The 20,807-nt window shown below is 54.1% G+C and overlaps 1 protein-coding gene across 1 annotated transcript; it reads left to right on the forward strand.

Moving 5' to 3' along the window:
• The first annotated feature begins 12,017 nt into the window (after positions 1 to 12,017).
• TNFRSF13C (TNF receptor superfamily member 13C) lies at positions 12,018 to 18,795 on the forward strand. The gene is made up of 3 exons (XM_069854391.1): positions 12,018 to 12,275; positions 12,740 to 12,937; positions 14,929 to 18,795. Exons 1-3 carry the CDS (start codon positions 12,131 to 12,133, stop codon positions 15,249 to 15,251), a joined length of 666 nt encoding a protein of 221 aa, XP_069710492.1. The 5' UTR covers positions 12,018 to 12,130; the 3' UTR covers positions 15,252 to 18,795.
• Positions 18,796 to 20,807: the final 2,012 nt, after the last annotated feature.

Below are 20,807 nucleotides of genomic sequence, written 5' to 3' on the forward strand. Positions count from 1 at the left end.
TTCAGCTAGCTTTGTGATCCTGTAGGTACTAGTCAGGACTTTGCTCCCAGAGAGGGGCCATCATGCCAAGAAACAAGTTTCTTTGTTGATTATGCTACCTCTGCCTTGCTCTTGCTTTGGGTCACTCAAAATAAATGAGACCATGGTTTAGAATAGACTGATTTTGATTAGCTCTTGATGTGCAGGTGCAGTCTGGGGGAGGGAAGGAAGGGCTGAGGCATGAAATGAGCCAGTTTTTCATGTCCTCCCCAACTGCTGTAAGGTAGGGAGACTCTTCCATCTCCTAGGTCACTCTCCAGTTGTCTCCAATAACTATTGGACTCAGGTAAAATCCCTTTGGTCTCAAGGGTAATTTCACTATTTTAACTGGTGAAAACACAACTTCCTTTGGTTCACCAAGACTGCTTTGTAGCAACCCACACGTTCTACTGTCCGTTCCTGCACCTTCAAGCACAGGGTATTTTTCCACTGTTGTGTTTCAGATGCGGTGTTTCTTTCCTTCTACTACTTTCAAAGAAGAAAGATGCTGTTTATACTTCCTACAGGTGGCCGAATCCCAGCTGGTACAAAATGAAATCTAGTTCCTTAAGAGCAGCATCTCACTTCACCTTGGGGCAAATATTTTTCTTAGTCTTAGGGAGAAGTCTTTACTAGAACTGGCAGGGGAAGTGGAGCGTATCTAAGAATATGACACTGTGTCTCGGGTCCATCATGTTTTACAACAGAAAGTAGTTGGGACACATCTAAAGCTACAGCTTCCACTATGTAAATATTTCTAGGAACTGTCAGCAATTAGTTTAGACAGGGCATAACACTGCCCCTACCAGAGGAGACAAGGCAGCTGAGGATATCTAGATGGAGTAGCCAGGGCTAATGTTTGATAAAGGTCTTGTGAAAGCAGCACTTGGATTGAGATCAAAGGCGTGGAAGGCCTGAAGCTGAATTAAGGCTAGTGACTCAGGTTCTGTTGTATTTAAACATCGCAAAAGAGCTTGCCAAGCTAGCTGAAATCTAAACTAACAGAAATGTTTTGGACTTGATTGCTCTCTGTTGCCTCGGTTCCCTATCCTTGTGGAGACTTGCAAAAGAAAAATCCTCCTCTGTGGCAAAAGTACCCATGAGCGTTGTTAGTGTGACTGTTTCAGCCTGTGGATGTGGGTTTTTTTGTCAGCTATGTCAGCAAAATTAGTGTAAAAGCAGTTTGATTAATATGGAATACCTTGCAGCAGTTGCACTGATGTGGGCTTTGGTCATGCAGTGGTGTTTTTCAGGTGGAACTGAACGAGACTCTACTAGGTTCTCTTCTGCTATGGCAGGTTGACCTGCAGGATTTTGCCTTCAGTCCAGTCACCTGAAGAAGGTTTTGTATCCTCAGCCTCCTAGCTGAGCTGCTCATGGAGGTGCTCTGTGAGAGATGTAAGCACACATCAGCTTGGTTAGCTTTAGCTGTTGGGGTTGTTGCTTTCTGTTAGCCCTGGTTTTCCAAGGGAAAGTGGTCTTTGTTTGTTTTAGGGTTTTTTTTGGCTGGCTTTGCCACACCAGCAGTTAAATCAGACCAGCTTTTAAGTACGATAAGACATGATATGCTTGTTCTGTACTAGCAGGAGATACAGTCGGTGTACTAATACAGAGCCTGTAGTACCAGATCTCTCTGTCCTGGAACAAAGATCAGAGATAAATCCAGCCCTGGAGATTTGTCTGCCCCTCTAAACCTTGAAATTGCTGGGAGAGGTTTAGATTCAAGGCCACTCCGCGTATTTGCTTTGGGGACAGATTCAAACTGGATGTCTGCTTGCCAAGACCTGTAGTTCTAAGGGGTTGGCTGGGTTAGGTCAGTGGTGGCAACTAGGCAGCTGTGGCCATGCTGTCATAGCTGCTCATCATGACCACTGTCCACAGCAGCAGTGGACAAGAAGGGAATGCTGTTCTGCTGGCTGGGGCTGACCTACAGAGCCACGGCAGAGGTACCTGCTCTGCTGGCAAAAGCAAGGGAGACTTTCTTCTGTGGGGTTTTTAACTTGTCTTGATTTTGCAGGAGGACTGGGCTTTGCTCTGGCCAGATTCCAGCTACTCCATTCAGCTGGCCCAGATCCCCTGGCAGCCTCCTCTGCACACTGAGTGTTCTCCACTTCCCTTCCCGAGCTGGTGTGCAGCGCTGCTGGGGGCTGCTGAACAACTGCCACTTTCCATTCAGTGACCAGCTGTCCTTCACTGGTGGGGAAAAATGATTTATATGCAAAAGTAAGCAATAGCTGGCACAGCCCAGAAACGCTGGGCTCTTTTCACCTCCATGACTGATTTCTTGCACGACCCTGGGTGCGTGTATTAAAATTCATTGTGCCTCTGCCGCAGGAACTGCCTCTGCTGGAGTGGTGTGATAAGGGCAAACCGACGTTGTGTGGGGGTCACAGATCTGGCATTGGGTAGAAACATTCAGAAGGAGCCATGTTTTCCTAATTAGCAGGGTTTGATTGCTTATTTACTTTTTTTTTTTTTTTTTTAACCTAAGTTCTGGGGGAGGAGGGTTTGGTGGGACCTGCTTGCTGGGCAGCTCCTGAGATCGGCCGTGTCTCGTGGCGCTTACCCACCTGCCTCTGCTGCAGGGACGCTGCCTGAAACTGGGCTGCGATCCTTCTCACTGGGCGTTGTGGTGCAGTTGGGTTTTTGTTGTGAACTGGAACAAAACACTGAAATTCCCCGTGCAGTTCAATCATCCTTGAATTGGCCGATGGGAGAAATCAAAGTCTCTGGATCTCTTCCTTGCTGTTAAATATTAATAGGGCGCGGCAACGCTAGGCAGGATGGCATCCCCTCGGGTTAGCACTGTGCAGGATGGACTGTCTTGGCTGTGAAGAACCAGCACGCACGAGAGGTTGGTCACAGGGGACTCGAGAGTGATGTGACTTGCTCAGACTACTCGGTAGCTGAGCAGCGTGGGCTCCCAGCCCGTGCTGGGTCACGTTTCCCTTGCCACGGGCTCCTTCTTGCCGGAGCTGACACGTGCCGCGACGCTGACGTCCCTCATTCTGCCCCGAGCTCGGTGTGTGCTGGGGCGTTCTTGGAGGATCCAGGAAAGCTGCTGTGTCCGTCCCTCTGCCCCACCACCTCCTTTGCTGAGGGAAGTCAGTGGGGTGTGACAGAGAACCCGTGCTTTACATACGCAGAAGCTGCCTCCTCGCTGCTGGCCCAGGTGCAGCTGCGGGCTGGCCGCGAGAGCCCTGTGGACTCTGTGCGTCGTGGGAAGGAGCTCCGAGGTGGGGTGAGGACAAAAATGAAGAGAGGAGAGGCCACCTCCCCTTGGGAAACCTGGTCCCAGTGCACAGAGGCCGTTCTGTCCTTCAGATCTTGCCACCCTCTCCACACTACGAGCTGTGCCCAGGCTGGCTGAAGCACCCATGCTCTAGAGTGGTCTGCGTGCAGGACCAAGGGGGAGGCACACTGCTGAGCTCTTGGAGAAACCTAAAAAGCCCAGCTAGCGTTAAACACACTAAGAAGGCTTTGCCCATTTTCTAGCAGCATGGAATATGTTCCTTTCCTGCCTTCCCACCCTGTGCCTATCCTGCCGTGATGGGGTAACGGTGCTGTGATGGGGCTGCCTTAATCCTGCCCTGCTGGCTATTTTGTCGTAACGCCTGTGCTGGTGAAACACCTTGTTTGTCTTCTGAAAATTAACAGTCCTTGAGGCACTATTACTGTCTGCACTGGTCAGCTCAAAGCTCTCCTGAACCTCTGTGCTGGCTGCTCTCCTAGGTTTGATGGCAGTGTTGGCATCCGCCCCAGTGTGAACATTCATTTTCCCCCTCACATTTCTTTTCCCCCTCTTTCAATGCTACGTTTCCTTTACTTGCTCTCCCAGAGATGACAGATGTGAAGCTAGGGCTGTGTTTAACTCCGCTCGGTGCGTTAACAACCTGTAGCTTGTGCTGCAGTGGAACACCTCTCTTCAAAGCAATATGCCAGCGTCATCTAATTATTCCTCATTCCCCTGTGGAACCGAGGGGTGACTCAGTGCCTCGTGCTGTTAGGCTGAGTAGCAGAGGATCAAAGGCATTGGGGAAGCCCTGGAACAGTGCAGCATTGCTCTGTGCCTGCACACAGGGCACCTGTAAAGGCTCGGTCTCACATACTTGTCTCCACGGCTTCTTTCTAGACAGGCAGAGGGCTGAAAGTTCTGCTAGTTTAGAGATGGGGCTGGAGCTGCCTTCACCTTGCTCTGAAGGGGGTGTTTTTACTACACGGTATTCCCTTATAATCTTTTCTGTCCTGTTGCTCCTTTGCTACAACCTGAGTTGGCCATCCTGAGCAATTCTCCATCTTCACCTATGGGCCCTTCATGCCTCCCCAGCATCGCTGCTTGGCTGTGCTGAGCGGTGGGCTGGAGAACAAGCCTTATGAGGAGCGGCTGAGGGAGCTGGGGTTGTTTAGCCTGGAGAAGAGGAGGCTGAGGGGAGACCTCATTGCTCTCTACAACTACCTGAAAGGAGGTTGTGGAGAGGAGGGAGCTGGCCTCTTCTCCCAAGTGACAGGGGACAGGACAAGGGGGAATGGCCTCAAGCTGCATCAGGGGAGGTTCAGATTGGACATTAGGAAAATATTTTTCACAGAAAGGGTCACTGGGCACTGGACCAGGCTGCCCAGGGAGGTGATTGAGTCATCATGCCTGGAGGTGTTTAAGGGATGGGTGGATGAGGTGCTGAGGGGCACACTAGTCTGTGCCAGCACAGCGACCCTGAAGAGGTGCAAACAAAGACCAACACCTGGCCTTGGGCTGCCCTGCATCCATCATGCTGCCTGTAAGCTGCTCCCGGGGAAGGGAAGGGGACTTGCTTGTGCACAGATTTTGCATAACACTGACCTAGTTCGAACACCATTTTTTGGGCTGGGAAGTGTTTGCTTGGTCTGGAGGGAAGAGAAAACCCCTCTGGGGTGACGGCTGCTGCACCACATCCTCTGCTCTGTGTTATGAAGGAGATGAAACATGAAGTGTGTGATTTCTCCAGAACCTGGCTCTCCCGTCTTGCCCAGTTTGCCTGTGGAGCCTCACCGCCACAAGTCCCCTCTGCGTGTGCATGAGCCGTGGCTTAGCTGAGCTCAGCCACTGCATGGGACTAATACATAGTGATGGTGTCCTATAAATTATATAGTTGGTATGTTCACCATCTGCTCTGCGCTGAAAGCTGAGTGTGATTGAGACCTTCCCCCTTTCCCAAAGCTTAACTCTCTTGCCAAGCTTGAAACGTGTGCGGATCTCCCGTAAGTGGTTCTGATTGAATCAGGTAAAGAGGGAATTTTTTAACCAGGCTGCAATGTTCCCTGCACCCAAAGTGAGAGCTGAAGCATAGGCCAGCATCCTATTACAAGGCTAGGAGTAAAAAGCAAGTCTGATTTCATGCTAATTAGGTTCTAAAGGGAGAAATATCTTGATTGCAATGGTCATATCAAAGAATCAAAATAGTAATGCAAAAAGCAAAGGAAACCCCAGAGTGATTCATACGAGAAGGGGAAATAAAGACAGTCGTGGAGGAAGAAGGAGTTTGAGGGGGACTGAATGCCCAAAAGCAGAGGGGATTTGAATCAGATTATCCTCATTAGATGTCTCTTTAAAGCATCATCAAGCCAAATGAATGGTCTGGGGGAAAGCTTGCAGGCATGGTGTCTGTGATTATCACCAGGGATTTGCAATCCTAGTTATCTAGCTTAAAGACAAGATTATTAGGGGGTATAAAGCTGTTCCTGCCCTCAGCCTTTAATGTGTGTTTTTAGGATGGGTGATGGGAGATCATACATTGCTGCACAGTCCCTTGGAATGTTGCCTGCATCCTCTGGTGGTCCAGCCCTCCACAGCACTGTGGCTGTGGTGCGGAAGGGAGTGTGAGCCAGGGGATTGTGCTGGCCAGGAGTTTTTTTCCTGGGGGTGGACAGGCAGTTTCCATGGTGGATGTCTCCTATGGATGCTCTCGCTGAGATGGGAAATGAGGAAAGGGAGGATTATGTCTGCCTGCCTCAGCAGTACCGTTCACACACACCCAGTATCTCCATTCCATGAGAATGTCCGTGAGAAGGTCCATGAGAAGCTGGGGAGTGGTGTGGAGGGACTGGTAAGCGCGGCGATGCTACCGTAGACTAATGAAACACAGTCCGGTGCTCCAGCTGGAGAGGGAGGAGAGGGGAGGCTGTCAGCTGGAGCCTCGCAGTCGACAGCGTGGCAGTGACGAGCTTGCTGCCGGAGGCAGCTGGCCGGCTGCGGGGCCTGCTTCGGCTCAGCAGAAACGTGCTTCCTTGCTTCTCATCCTGGATTGGGGCTGCACTCATGTCCTAACACGTGCCACTCGTCCCTCCTGCAGCACTCCAATCCCTCTCAGCATTCTGGGGCTGCAACCAGCTTGAGTTTGGCATCGGACCGGCCAAGCAGCCTACAGCCAAAATCCCTGTACTCCCTCCGCTCAGCTGCTTGCAGGGCATCGTCCGGTCGGAGCTTCCTGGCAGTGGGCGTGAGGAAGTCTGGCCTTGCACCTACCGCCACTACCTGTGCAACGTGGTGGTGGGAGGTTGCAGGGCAGCTGGAAAAGCCAGCTCAGCGACTCCTTTCTGGAGCTGTGCTTAATGCTGGAAACCAAGCAGGTTCCTGTACCCTTAATCCTGCTTAAACTGCTGCAATCTGCAGGTGCCACAGGAGTTTTGGAGGCTTTTTTTGGTGCATTCTATTCCCCGTTTGAGCTTTGCTTTAACTTACCCAGGCACGCCGCTGGGTTTGAGCGTCTCCATTAGGATGGCTCCCACGGCCACTGCTGAGGAGTGTGACCGTGGAGCAGCCGTAGCGGGGCTGGGCTGCAGTTTGGGGATGCGGTGGGGTGTTACTTGGGTAGGGGTTGTACAGCAGGCAGCAGAGTAAAATAGTGACAATTGAGTGTTTCAGATAAACATAATTTCTTCTGCATTGGAATCACTTGCAAGAACCTTCATACTTTCTCAAGCTGTCTTCTCATTCAAATGTATTCACCAAACCATTCCCAGGCATGAGCTGGAGCTGCAGCTCACCTGCCAGCAGTTCATTATAACAAAGTGCTATGCAAAATGCAATCGGGGCTGCTAAGTTTAGTTTTAACTTCCAGGCCAACCAAAGTGGCTTCCTGTCCCTTGCTGCCAGAGCACATTGCAAAGAGGGGGGAGCTCAAAAGAGCACAGCACCTTGCCTTCAGGGCTTTGGTTTTGGCTCTGCTGGAGATTCGTGCCCCAAGAGTGCAGCAGTGGGGCTCCCCATGGCGAGTGCTGGGGAGATTTCTGTCCTCAGCCTGGGGCACACATGCTGAAAGTGGCTGAACCCACCTGCTCAGAGGTTTGTAGTGTGGTAGCGCATCGCTCTCAGCCACTGGTTTCTGTTTCGGTGCTGGAGGTGCTGCCTGACCCCGCATGTGAGTGCTCCCTATAAGCAGCCACAGGTGAAGCACTAGGGGAGGCACTAGGTTCTCCCATGTTCTCGGTGCTGCTGTGTCCCTCTCGGGCTCTCTGGAGCAGGGAGGAGGAATGGGGCAGAGAAAGTGTGAGTCCAGGCAGGGTGACCCACCACCCTCTCTCTACAGCCCTCAAGGAGTCTTCAAAAGGACAGTCCACCACAGAAGCCTAATGTAGGTGCTCGGCATCACCCCTGGAGGGATCCTAGTGCCTTTGCAGAGGGAGCCAAGAACACCTCCTCATTTTTCCTTAACCTCATGGATGAGCACAGCTCCAAGTGCTTTTAAACAAGGGAGGAGGCAAACTAGGTTCAGCCCAGCACCAAACTCCTGGTACAGGTGGCTGAGCAGTGCCACAAAATTCCTTGTTAAGAAGCAGAAGCACCTATGGAGGAGTCTGGGTTTATCCATGTGTTGGTTAATCTATGTAAGCCTTCATTTTCCCACCTTATTCTTAAAATCTTCCCAGATTTTGTCCCTAAGTCTGGCTGGCTTTGAGTGAAGTGAGCATCCCGGCTGATCCCAAGGACGAGGTTTGTGCTGGAGCCTTGAGAAACTAGCTCCCAAGAGCTGTAGTGGGACCTTTCAGGAAGGGGTGCTGGGAAGGAGCTTTGGGGTGAGGAGCCAAAAATGCTCTGGGGGTTGGCTCCAACCAAAACCATCTAGTGGCACCTGATCAGGCTCTGTCAAAGCATTCCCAGGGTGTTGGGTGCTTCCTGTCAGAGGTTTTTCCCAAGGTTACTGAGTCTGCTTGATAAACACCTTGCAGCTTCTCTGATTGACAAGCCCTTGGGTTTCCGGTGCACACGGGTACAAGGTGAACTTTCGGTGGATATTTTCTGCTATGAGTGGTTCTGCAAGCACACATGTGAGTCACTTCACCCACCCCTGACACCGGAGGAACCGCTTACTCAAGTCCAGTCACTCATGTGCACACGAGCACTCACAGGACGCCGCAGTCCCTCCCCAATCCCCCTGGCACCACTGGCACTGCCCTGTCCCCTCTGGGGATCCCAGCAGCTGACCTCGGCTGAAGCCAGCCCTCCCAGTGCACGGTTGGAGCGAATGGCACTGGAGATCAAGCTCTCTGGCTCCAGGATTAAGATATAATTTTTAAATAGCTCGTTTAATATCTCTGCTGGTTTATTTGTTTAATAAAAGCACTTAGTTAGCTGGAGTCCCAGGCTCCTGGGGCTTTCGTTTCTCTGCAGAGGAGATAAGAAAAGCGCATTTCCTTATCCAGTGAGTCATTTTTTCTGCTCTTTAATTATGCATTTATGCTATTATCAAGCGTATTCAGCTCTTAGATGCAAACAGTTCAAACTACTCACCAAGCTTTAACTTTTGCTTCTCCAAAACCAATCAGCTGCTGTTTTACAAAGGGTAGGAGAGGCAAAGATGGGGGAGACGAAGCAGGGGGTGGCTGATGCCCAGAGTCAGATGGGCAGCCGGGACCACAGTGGTGAGTGGGAACACGTGCGAGTGCCGCTGGGGAAGTCAGTGGTGATTTTCTCCATGAGTAAGCGTTATAATGTGTGAATTCAAACATTTTCTGAGCACAGGAGGAGGCGGACAGGCCGGGAAGGGAGCACGGAAGAGCCATAGAGGGGAATAGAGGCCTCAGAAAATGGGAGGAAATAGGGTGCGATCAATAGCAGGGATGTTGCTGCCTCGTCCTTCCATGTAACAGGACCTGGGAGCACTTTTTTTGCCAGAGGACATTACGGCTGCGGTCCCTGGGCTTCCTGCCATGCAGTTGCAGCTTCAGGGTTTCATTCCAGGTACCGAAACAAGAGCCATCAGCTCCTGAGCTCTATTACAGATCTCGCCCTCCATGTCAAAAGCAACATGTAGGTACCTTGGTTTGGGCTTTCCCCAGTGCACGTATTTGACTGGAGGGGTCACGGAGTTAATCTGCAAGCACGGTAGAGCAGACGTCAGGACTCATTTCCCTCCGTGTATTAAGCCAAGCACGGAGAAGTGAGGGAGGCTGATGGGATGATGATGCTACAGCAGGACCCATGGGAAGAGGGGCTGGGGGCCCTGCAAGACCACTGACACGAGGGAAGCACAGTGTGGGGATCTTGAGGAGAGGACAAGAAGGGTATGATGGAGGACCATCCCCCTTTGGTAAAAAGAGACCAGCAGGAGGAAACATCCCAGGGCAAGAGGAACAGCAAAGCCTTTGGAGCAGGGAGCTGTTTCAAGGGCAGGCACCCTGACAGAGTCCTGGCTGTTTTGGGGGATCCTCCTCCTCCAATGCACAGCTCCAGCCTCACCAGCCTGCAAGGATGGTTGGACTCGATGATCCAGTGGGTCCTTTCCAACCTGGTGATTCTGTGGTTCTGTGATTCTGTGATTCTGTGATGTTTTCTGCTCCCTAGTCCCTACCATTGCACTTCTATGAACTGCCTACTGGGAACGGCAAGGGCTCCAGGTGCCCTTTTCTACCCGGAGCTCTCCACTGTGGAGCTCAGATGTGGACTGGAGCAAGCCTGGGCTTTTCTCCTGTCTCCTCAACCCTCCTTGCTGCTGGTCATGGCACTACATAATAGCTTTCCACACAAGGCCAGAGCTGCTCCTTGTGCACCGTGCTGCTGGACACCCACCCCACTTGCTCCCTTGCCTGCTCCGCAGCCCTGCTCCTCACCTGGGGCACAAGAGAGGTGTGATACAGAGAATTGTCCTTCCACGCAGCCAACTCCCCCAGCCGATTCCTGCACTGGGCGAGCGCAGCCTGTTCAGCGCAAGCATCGTAGCAGAGGGTGCCAAGTTGGCCGTGCTGCTTGTGGATTCGGAGTTCAGGGCTGCACCGAGAGAGGGAAATGCCTGGTGTGCCCCTGCTCACTCGGGGAGTTTTGCTTTGACTCAGACAGAAGGAAGATAAATTGAGTCACAGGCACAGGAATGGCAGCCAGGCTCTCACAGCTCCTTGGAGGAGCACGTAGGTCCCTGGGTTTGGCACAGCCATCCCTGCTGGCACAGTGCAGCCAAGCAGGGTGCTCCCCGGCAAGCAGGCACGTGCGCATGTATGTGAGGGGCAAAGAAGAGAGTGGCTGGGCACGCCGGCTGGAAAGAGAAGTGAAATCACAGCAGGCGTGGGACCAGTGGGCAGTGACGAGTTTTGGTCAGGACTTTCACTCGCCTGGAGCCCTGTGGCACCTGGCAGGGGGGTGCCGAGATGGTGTTGGGGCTGCTTCAGCACTGCCCTGGTGTAAGACACCCTCTGGGGATGCTGGTGGCAGGCAGGGAGATGCGGCTTGGGGGCCAGGAGGGCCACACCGTGGGGCAGCCCTGTGGGACGTGGGGTGCTGGAGAGCCACGCGTGGTCTGTGTCCCAGCACAGGGAGCTGATTGATGCTCACCCAGGGCTTCAGGGGGTGGGGTGCGAAGGCTGTGAGCTCAGCTAGCCCAGAAAACATTGGAGAGGGGCAGGCACATCCAGGGACCAAGCCCTCTGCTGAGCTCAGGTTAGCTCTGCTGCCCAGCAGGGACGCCTGTCACCTCAAGTCAGAGTATCCTTTGGCTTTTCTCCTCCTCACCTCCCAGCCTCAGTGCAGGACAGCAAGTGGTAGATATCTCACTAGCGAGAACCTGGAGGCCATAGCTGCTGCAAGGCTGGGACTCCAGGTGCCTCCTTCAGCTGAGAGCAAGTGGCTGGTCCTTTTCTTTCCTAAACGATGTAGGAAAAGGGGATGTGACCTTTGTTTGGTAATAACAAAGAAGAGCCTCCTGCAGCCCTGAAATCCATCACTTTTCCACTTCAGATCTCTGATATCAGGCTTTGACACGTGGGTACTGGTAGCAGGTTTCTCCTGCTCATGATCAGGAACAGCTACAACAAACAAGGATCTGTTTAGTCCCTTCTAAGGGTTTGGGGACCAGACTTGCTTCATGTGACATGCTTTGCCCATGCCCGGGCACTTACTGAGCAGACCCAGATCTAAACCCCAGAGAACGAGACACAAAGATCTGGGAGGCTCCTTGCAACAGGTCTAGGTCTGAGATGGAGATCAAGGTGATGGAGGGCACCATCATTAGTAGGGATGGAGAACACGAATCACTTGGCCTGCCTGCACAGCCGTCGCTAACAAGCCACGTCCTAGGGGCAGCGGGAGCTTTCAAAAGGGGAAATCTTGGCGTCCTTGCACTCTTTTCTTTTCCGTTCTTTTTCTGCATTTTCCATCCAAGCTGGATTTTTGGCCCTGGGACGGGGTCTTGTAGAGATCTGAGCAGAGGAAAGCCTCCTGTAGGCACTGGAGGATGCTGGAGGAGCTTTTCACCAGCTGGTGAGGGAGAGTGTGCACTAGGGGATACATCCAGGCAGGGGAAAATATACAGGTGGGCCGAGAAAGGGTGAGGGCTGAGGAGGTGACACTATTGAGCTTGGGCACCATGCCGCTGGGCACAAGGTGCTGCACAGCTGGGGTGCGCTGGGGGTGGTAGGGATTTTGGAGGCTTATTTTGAAGGACATGGGTAGTTTGAGGGTTGCATGGCCAGGCAGGGGTAAGGCTTGAGTGTTGGATCTCCACCTCCCTGGTGAAGATCCGCCCCAGGGCAAGCGCAGCAATCGCAAGCCCCAAGGGAAACAACGCAGCTTGACAGACTGTATCTCCCTCTGCCACGGGCCCCGGGGCGCTGCGATTTCACACTCCGGTGGCCTCTTTGCCACCGCGCCATGCGGGAGCAGGGGTCTCGCTCCCACTCCACCATGTCCTTGTCAGGAAAAGCCGACGCTGCCTCCTCCTGCCTTTCCTCCCAGTGCTTTGACACCCTGACCAAGTCCTGCGTTGAGTGCTCTGCGTTGTTCAAAGACAACACAAGTAAGAGGATGAGGGTGGCCAGGGACCAAGCTCCGTGGGGCTGGGGGCACCCTAGGGGCGGGCAGGTGGAAGGGAGCTTCTGCTGCAGATGGCAACAGAGTTGGTGATTGGGGATGGAGCCCTGAAGGAGCAGAAGGGAGGAAGCGGGCGGCCAGTTCCAGTGAGGGGAATGCTGTGTGAGAAGAGGGATGATACAGCCCAGCATGGTAGTCACAGTCGGCCTCGGGAGTGACCGTGGGAAGAGCAGGAAGCCCTCATCTCCCACCAGGTGGGAATGGCAGTGGGTGGGATGAGGGTCCTGCCAGGCAGGAGGATGGTTTTGTTGTGGGTGGTGGATGGGTAGTAGGGAAGAGCCACTCTCCTTCCCCACCACTGCAGCACTAAGGCTGGACAGAGGGGCGGGTGAGGCTGCTGCCTCATGCCAGCTCTCCTGCTCTTGACTCTGATGGCATCTCGCCCCACAGCAGAGCCCGCCCGTGTGGCACCCACCTCCGCCCTGATGCCCACTCTGTCCACAGTGGACTTGCCCAGAAACTTCCTGATCTTCGGAGTCCTGACAGTGATGGGGATCATCCTGGTTCTGGCTGCCCTTTGGGGCTTCATGGCCTGCAAGGTGGGCAAGAAGAGGAGGAAGAGCAAGGTGGTGGACCAAGAAGCTGAAGGTAGGGACCTCGTGCTCTCTGCATCACAGCAACAAGTCTTACGAGGAGCAGCTGAGGGAGCTGGGGTTGTTTAGCCTGGAGAAGAGGAGGCTGAGAGGAGACCTCATTGTTCTCTCTAACTACCTGAACGGAGGTTGTGGAGAGAAGGGAGCTGGCCTCTTCTCCCAAGTGACAGGGGACAGGACAAGAGGGAATGGCCTCAAGCTCCGCCAGGGGAGGTTCAGGTTGGACATTAGGAAAAACATTTTCATGGAAAGGGTCATTGGGCACTAGCAGAGGCTGCCCAGGGAGGTGGTTGTTTCACCTTCCCTGGAGGTGTTTAAGGGACGGGTGGATGAGGTGCTGAGGGACATGGTTTAGTAATTGATAGGAATGGTTGGACTTGATGATCCAGTGGGTCTTTTCCAACCTGGTGATTCTATGGTTCTATGATTTTATGATCCCAAGGCTCCCAGGGCAGATGACATCACTTGCTACCAGCTCCTCCAAGGCATATTCTTGTCAAGGTCAACTTCTTTACGTAGACATGGGCTCCATGGTCACTCTGCATTCCAGGCAGCTCAATTGCCCGGAGTGACAATGTCCTATGTCCCCTGGGAACCTGCACCTGCCCCTGGCTCCCAGTGTGACCCTACTGAACTGTCCCTTCCTTTGCCAAGCCTCCCTGTGCCTTCGTTTGCTTAAAGGATCCTCTGGCGCTGTCTCCATGGTGCGCACATGCAGAGCTCTGGCAACTTGCCTGTTCTTCTGTCCAAGTATCCAGAGGACCATGGATGGAGCAGGGGTTGTGGTGGCAGTGCTGGACGACTAGGGGTGGCTCCAGAGGGAGTTTCTCCCCACAGTGCTGCGAGTGGGCATCCTGTGTTGACCATCCAGCCTCACATTTCCATTTGGAGTGCCCAGCACTCCCACGTGTGCTCCAAAAGCCTCAACCGTGTCAGGGCCAGCCCCATTGGCAGGGCTATGGAGGACCACACAATATTGTCCCCAAAGGCATCCAGAATAGGGCTGGCATGTGAGGGAAGGGGCTGAGCCTTTCCTGGCGGGGTATTTCCAGGGGGATGATGCTATAGTGCCCCAGGATGGCCTGTCTTGTTGGGGTGTCGGCAGGAGGCCAGGCGGCTGTTTCCTCCCCCAGGGATCCCCACACTAGCGCTGACTAAACCCTGTCCACTCTTCTCAGAAACGGTCTCACCTGGCTTCACCACGCCCCATCCCTGGACCGGGGGTTCAGCTCCCCACGACCCCCATGTAGGGCTGCCTCAAGGGTTTCTAGCACCTACCGCTGACCCCCCTCCTGGGTGAGCGCCCTTGTGGGGTGTCAGGGTCCTCCTGCCGCAGCTTGTCCATACACCACTGGCAGTGCTGGCCGGGTGACTCAGACCAGAGGGGACATTACCTGGGGCTTTTCCACTAAACCAAGTGCAGTTGCAGCAGCCCATGACGCACAAACGCGGGAAAAATACCAAGAACGAAAGAGAAATCCAGTGGCAAGAGAGGTCTGGCCATGATGGAGAGCATCAGAAGCACTCCCCGGACACTCCCCTGCCATGTGCCGTGGTCCCTGTCCCCTGGTCTGCACCGTGGGAAGCCCACTGCTGCAGCACTGGATGCATGGAACGTTGCAGGAAGCTTAGGGCTGGTGGCACGCGCCTGCTGCGTTCGTAGCGTGTAAACAAGTCTATTTTTAAGTGGGAGGCGGTCAGGGAGGGTGAACCACCAAGGGCCGGGCTGCTCTGCCTCTTGGCAGGGTTTAGCAAGAGGGCTCGAAGTGCAAGTGTGAGTTTCCACCTTCTCCTACTGTTTTTAAGGGGAAAAGAACCCTCTGGTCTTAAGCAGGAGGAGCTCTGCAGCAGAAGAGGTGCAGACCTTGGAGGCTCCTCTTGCTCCAGCCTCATCTTCCCCACCGTGTGTTCCACGGGACCCTCTCCCTCGACCCACCCGGACCAACTCTGTGAGCTCTGTAACCCCTTTTTCTTGTCTCCTCCCAGCAAACGTGGACACCACAAGCCCCTTGCCCAGCCCAGGCTGTCAGGACTGTGCCACGCTGGAGGCAGATGTCGCCCTGGCCCCTGCCTCATGCCTGCATCTGAACGGAGGCCTGAAGATGCCAGGGCCACCAGGGAAAGCTGGGGCGAAGCGGAGGGTGTGCTGCCAAGGCGATGCCGATGGTGACATCATCCTGCTCTCTGCTGTGTACCCCCGGCACGAGGATCACAACCACAGCTTCCCGCTGCCTGCCACCGAGCTGGGGGCCACAGCCCTGGTCACCACCAAAACCACCCAGAACTGCGCCACTGAGGAGAGAGCCTGAGGACGAGGGGAACGGCACTGGAACACTCAGGCTGCTCCCTGCGGATTAGAGCCTGTCCCCTGGGTGGGCAAAGCCTTGCGTGGACGTGAACTGTCTGAGGGCTGGGTTCTGTCTTGAGCAGCGTCAGCCTTCGAGGACCACTGCCCTTTTCCACTTTCCCGTTTGCACTGAAACCCACGTTATGCCTGTAAGCGCTGGAAGAAGCCGGAGTGGATCACACTGAATCACACTGAACTGCCGACAACTGTCACAGCCGTGCCATGGGGACAAGGCAGAGGAGACGCAGCCGGTGAGGACAGAGCGTGGCAGGGGCTGCTGTGCATTTGGGAGGCTGCTGTTTGTGCCAGGTTTGCTGCTGCATGGGCAACTCTTGGGGACATGGGGCTGGAATAGCAGAAAGAGGTGGGGAAAAGGCAGATGAAGACAAAAGCAAGAAGTTACATTAGCAGCAAATTCCACACCACTGCCATTAGCTCAGTTTTTGCCACTGACCTCAATAAAAGGAGGCTTGGGGCCATATGGAGCAAGGCACAGTCAGCATCTGCTCCATGCATCGTCCTGCCCCCAGCTGTCTTCTGCACGCCACAGTATCCAGGTTTCTCCTCCCTCTGGGCACTCTCATGTTGTGGCTGGCATCCGTTGGTTACCTCCACAGCCGGGTACCCCAGGGATGGGAAACAAGTCTGTCTTCCCACACAGGGAGTGAGGGAGGAAAGAAGGGGTAGAATCTGCCTTTGCTCTAACCTGCAATCATTGAAGCCAGGAAAGACCAGGGGCAGGCAATGGAGACTGCTGGTCTAGAGGAGCTCCGTGAGCTTGTCCTTACGGCCCCAGACAACCGTCACTTCAGCTCACTGTGGCTGCAGAAATACCGTGTGTCACTTGGAATGACAGGGCTCCCAGTGATGGATGTTTCCATGCCACGTAAAACCAGGCAGGGAGTGATGCGAGCGTAGGCGTGATGACTTAATTTATGTGAGTGTCTTCAAGGCTTTGCCTGTGTGCCAGAGCTGGCCGGCAGTGCTGGTCCAAGGCATCTCTCTGTAGATGATCTTGCTCACCCGCCCATGAATGGCTTTACTGCACAGGACAGGCTCTACTTCAAATATGAACTCATTAGTGCAGGATTGCTGTTCCCAAGTAATTACAGCAGCTGATCCTCCTGGCTGAACAAAGCCCAGCCAACAGCTCAGGTGAGAAACCCAGCTGGCTCCAGAGAAGTGGTTAGACAATTAGGAATGCCTAGGAGGGTGTTATTTGCATGAATAGCCATCTTGGTAGCAGACCAGGTGAGCTCTTCCTTGGGTGAGGTGGCCTCCTTGCCCAGAAGGCTTCGGGGACTGAGCAGAGGTGGCCAAGCAAGGTGTGGGAGCACTGCCACCAAGTGCCAGTTGGCCACCGAGGGCCACAGCTCACAATAGGGTCACCCAGTGGCACTATGTAGAGGGGATGTCCCTCTGATGATGGGAAGGTGGGCCCTTGCCCAAGCCTGAGCTTGCTCTCCAGGGTTGCAGGACCAGATGCTGCTGTTGAAAGGCGACCCCTCTTCTTCCCTGCTGTGGCACTGGAGCTGAACTCGCAGCACCCAACCCATAAGGGCAATGATAGGTCCTGCCACAGGTGACAAGGATCACATTCCTCACCACAACTCATCTCCCAGACCTCAACATGCTGGCAGAGGTGAGCCTTCAACTGGCTGAGGCTCCTCGTGGCCCAGAACGGGATGTGTCTCCATCTCAGCCTCAGGACTGAGGATGGTGGAGGGGCTGGTCCACATGCCCAGCAACTGTCCTCTGGGGCTCAAGGTACCTGTGGCTTGCTCCAGGAGATGTGGAGGCTCCAGTGCTGTGCTCCCAGTTTTCCGCAGCAGCTGTGCTGCCTGTTGCAGGAGAGGTATCCCCGTGGCATGAACTGGGCAACTCCTCATCCCCATGCTCCACACACAGCCCTGTGAAGTGACTTTGAGCAACCTTTGTGCGTCCATAGTGGGGAAATGAGCCAAAGCCAGACCAGGGGATGTTTTGGCACTGGAAGGACTGCTCATCGGAGGCAGAGCAAGGAAATGGAGCAGGACTGTCAGGCTCATCTCCCAGTTCCTTGCTGACTGCTGCAGCTCAGCCCTGTGGATGCACTTGCCCACCCCAACCGGTGCGGTGATTTAAAAAAGAAACTCTCTTATCAAACCTGTTGAAAAAGCGCCTCTCACTGCTCAGGTAAGGGCTTTTGCTTTCATTTCTGCTAGAGCTTCAGCCAGGTGTCTCCATCACTGATATCCGTGGTCTGCAGAAACAGCATTTCAATCCACATTGGATTCCTCAGCCGCAGAGTGCCCCTCCGATCCTCTCTCTGCTATGGTGTGCAGGGTGTCTACCCCACGTCCTGCCTGCCTGACTGCCAGGTGGGGCAGCAGTTACCTCCAGAGGGAATGGAGATGTAATAGATGCTTGTGAAAATTAAAGAATAAAGCGAACCCATTGCCAGTGCGTGCTTGGGGTCTGTATGGGGAGGCACCTTCTCGGTCCCCATTCCGCTGGCTTCAGGGGTCTCTGGTGGTCCCAGGGGTACAATACAACCTCAAGTTGAAGAATGTCCCTCTGCACCAGCTTCCCTGGCAAGTCCCCTGCATGTGGCCACTTGCGTGGGCAGGGTCCAGCCAAGCCCGGCCACCTCCATTCCCCACAGCCACCCTCGGAGCTGGCTGATGGGATGAAGAGTGGGGCAAGCGTTCTTTTTGAGGAGGGTGGTGTTGCCTGTCTTTGACTTTCCACGGCAGTTTCTCACTTCCCCCTGCGAGGCAGGAGCTGTGCTTCCTCCTCAGCCCTGCGCCCGCCCTGTTGCCCACACAACTGCCTAGAAAGGCTGATGGGGCCAGGCTTCAGGTGGACGCAGGGGCGTGGGGTTTCAGAGAGAGAGACGGGAAAGTCTGAAGAAAGCCCAGAGCAGGAGGAAGGAGCCGAGGTTAAAACCCTCCTTGCTGCTGATAAGTGGCAAATTTTAAGTTAGTATGTCTCATAGTGGTATATGTCTCAAAATATGTTTTCTTTCCTAAAGGGGAACTGATGAATGGTAAATGTTTGAATTTGTGTCTTGATCTATAACAATTGTCTAAGCTTGTATATCCCATACTGATATGTGTCTGGAGGGATGTTTAACTAAAGGTGGGCCAGCTGTGAAAGGAACAGGCATCTTATCTTATTGCAAGATAAGATAAGGAAGCCTGAAATCCACACTACCACACCAGCAGAAAAGGACTGTTTTTCTCAAAATTTGGGCTGCGCCCCCCCCTTACTTCTAGTCTTCATCTTTGGGTCTCAGGAGGGGGTCCTCAGACCACCCAACGGACTGTCTGCACATATAAACACGGTGTGGAGATAGGTTAATGACTCTTCGGAAAGGAATGAATACCTTTTTTGGAGGTGGGGTGATGAAAAATGCACAGATCTGTACTATAAAAGACACACAGTTTTCTTGCTTGGGATGCGTGGTTTTGGAGGCTTGATTCCCCCACGCATCCAGCGCTGCTAATAAAGAGTCCCTGCTTAATAACGACTATCTAGTTGTCATTGAGTTGTTATATCGGAATCCTTGCCCAGCTGCACCTAGCCTCCCACTTCGGTGAGGACTGCTAGAAAGCAAGGCAGGTTGGAAACTCTGTCCTTTGGAAACTCTTCAGGTGTTTCCCTAACCACTTTAAACCCACAGATCTACCCATGGTCAGTGGTCACAAGTCATGGGAGTATTTGAGTTCCTGCAAGTCCCACAAATTATGCTAGTGGTAAAGGACAGAAACCTTGGTGTTCCTAGGGATGGCGGAGTGGTTTTTACCCTGGTCCTAGAGGAAGGAGCCAGCTAGCCAGCAGAGTGTGGTGGTGTGGGGAGGGGAGGCACTAGGGGAACTGTAGCCAAAGGTCTTCTGCTGCCGCCAGGCATGTCTGCAAAAACCTTCTCAATTCCATGGGCTTCCTAGCCCCCAAAGTGCTCTGCTTCCCTCTGCCAGCCTCCCTGCCTAGGCTTTCCTCCCCTCACTTTCTCTTCTCTCCATGCATTGCTGGTTTAGCCAACAGATTCATCTACCAGGAGCTCACTCACAGGCCCAGCTACGCCAGCCCAAAGCGCCCCTACAGACCTGCCTTACCCCTCCACGGGCAGCTGTGGGTGCTGGACTCTGCAGCAGGCAGGGTGAGGTGGGCATCGTTTTCATGGAATCATAGAATCACCAGGGTGGAAAAGACCCACCAGATCATCGAGTCCTACCATTCCTATCAAGCACTAAACCATGCCCTATGCACAAAGCAATATTCCAGTAAGCAACATCCAACAGGGACCACCCATCTCTGGGGACAGGCTTTGATCCCCACACTCACTGCGTGGCCAACCCCAGCCACTCATGGGGTACGGACCACGTCCTGCCCCGCGAGAGCCTTCCACACCACCTGCTTCCCAATGGAAAGGGACGCAAGGGAGCCCCGGGGGGATCCCCATGGGAGACCACGGGTGATGAAGAGAGGCCAGCAGGCCTGGGGCACCTGCCACGAGGTGGCACTGACACTGCACGCCCGGCTGCATGGCTGCAGTGCTGCAGGGGAGCTGCAGGGGAGGGCCCCAATGCAGCAAGGGGAGCCAGGGAGGGCCAGGTAGGCTGGTGGCCACATCCACTTCAACCAAAAAATAAAAGGGTGGCAGCGAGGCCTGACTCCGTCTGGCCACGCAGCCTATCACCGTGGCCCGTGGGCTGCCCAGGAGAAACGATCCTTGGTAGCTGGGCATGTGGGTCGAGCAGGCAAGGAGCAGTGGGGCAACCGTAGGGAGAGCATGATGCAGTGAGATTCTGCTCCTTCCCTCACCCCCAGCAGCACTGAGCACCTCTCCATCACTCCTCTCTCCATCACACCCCCAGGCAGCCCATACCCAGCTCCACCAGGTCTCCTCGGGAACATCACAGGACTCAGACCTGCCAGCCTGCACCACCCTTCCCCATCAGCCTCCACCAAAAAGAAACAACCACCCTGCTACCTGCCAAGCTCCCTAGCTGGAAAAGGTCCCAGACTGGAGAGATGTCGCCTGGCCACTTGCTGAGTTTGTTGAGGGACTGCAGCCTTAGCGATGCCACTCATCAGCATCCCTCCCTAATCGCTACCCACTGCCTAATGACAGTAATTAGGAAGAGTGAAGCTGCCTGGGGACTGGAAGCACTGACAGAGTTGGGGGAGCCAGATGGTGTTCGCACTTAAGGAAAGATTAAAAAGAAAAAGAAAAAAAAAAAAAGAAGAAAAGAAAAAAATACCACTCAGCTTCGATCAGCCTCCCTTCACTTAGTGTCAGCATCACTTTGGTCCATGGGCATAGCAGCGAGATGCTGAGATGTGGCACTGGACACTGTCTCTCCTCCGCATCTCCAGGTGCTTTGGGGTGCTGGGGGAGCGGGCACGGTGCCCACCCGAGTGAGGGGCTTTCCTCGCTGCCTTTGTGGGCCAATGCCTCCCCTGGGGCCACCCCCGCTGCTCCCCGCTTTGCTGGCTGCGCTCGGCAAGCAGTTTCCCAGGGGAACAAGGGGGT

This window comes from Phaenicophaeus curvirostris, chromosome 1 (assembly GCF_032191515.1).
Source record: "Phaenicophaeus curvirostris isolate KB17595 chromosome 1, BPBGC_Pcur_1.0, whole genome shotgun sequence".
In the NCBI taxonomy this organism is placed as follows: domain Eukaryota; kingdom Metazoa; phylum Chordata; class Aves; order Cuculiformes; family Cuculidae; genus Phaenicophaeus; species Phaenicophaeus curvirostris.

Coding starts and splice junctions, on each gene's coding strand:
- TNFRSF13C (XM_069854391.1), top strand. CDS start 12,131: ATGCGGGAGCAGGGGTCTCGCTCCCACTCCACCATGTCCTTGTCAGGA. Junction 12,276..12,739: donor GTTGTTCAAAGACAACACAA/GTAAGAGGATGA, acceptor CTCGCCCCACAG/CAGAGCCCGCCCGTGTGGCA. Junction 12,938..14,928: donor GGTGGACCAAGAAGCTGAAG/GTAGGGACCTCG, acceptor GTCTCCTCCCAG/CAAACGTGGACACCACAAGC.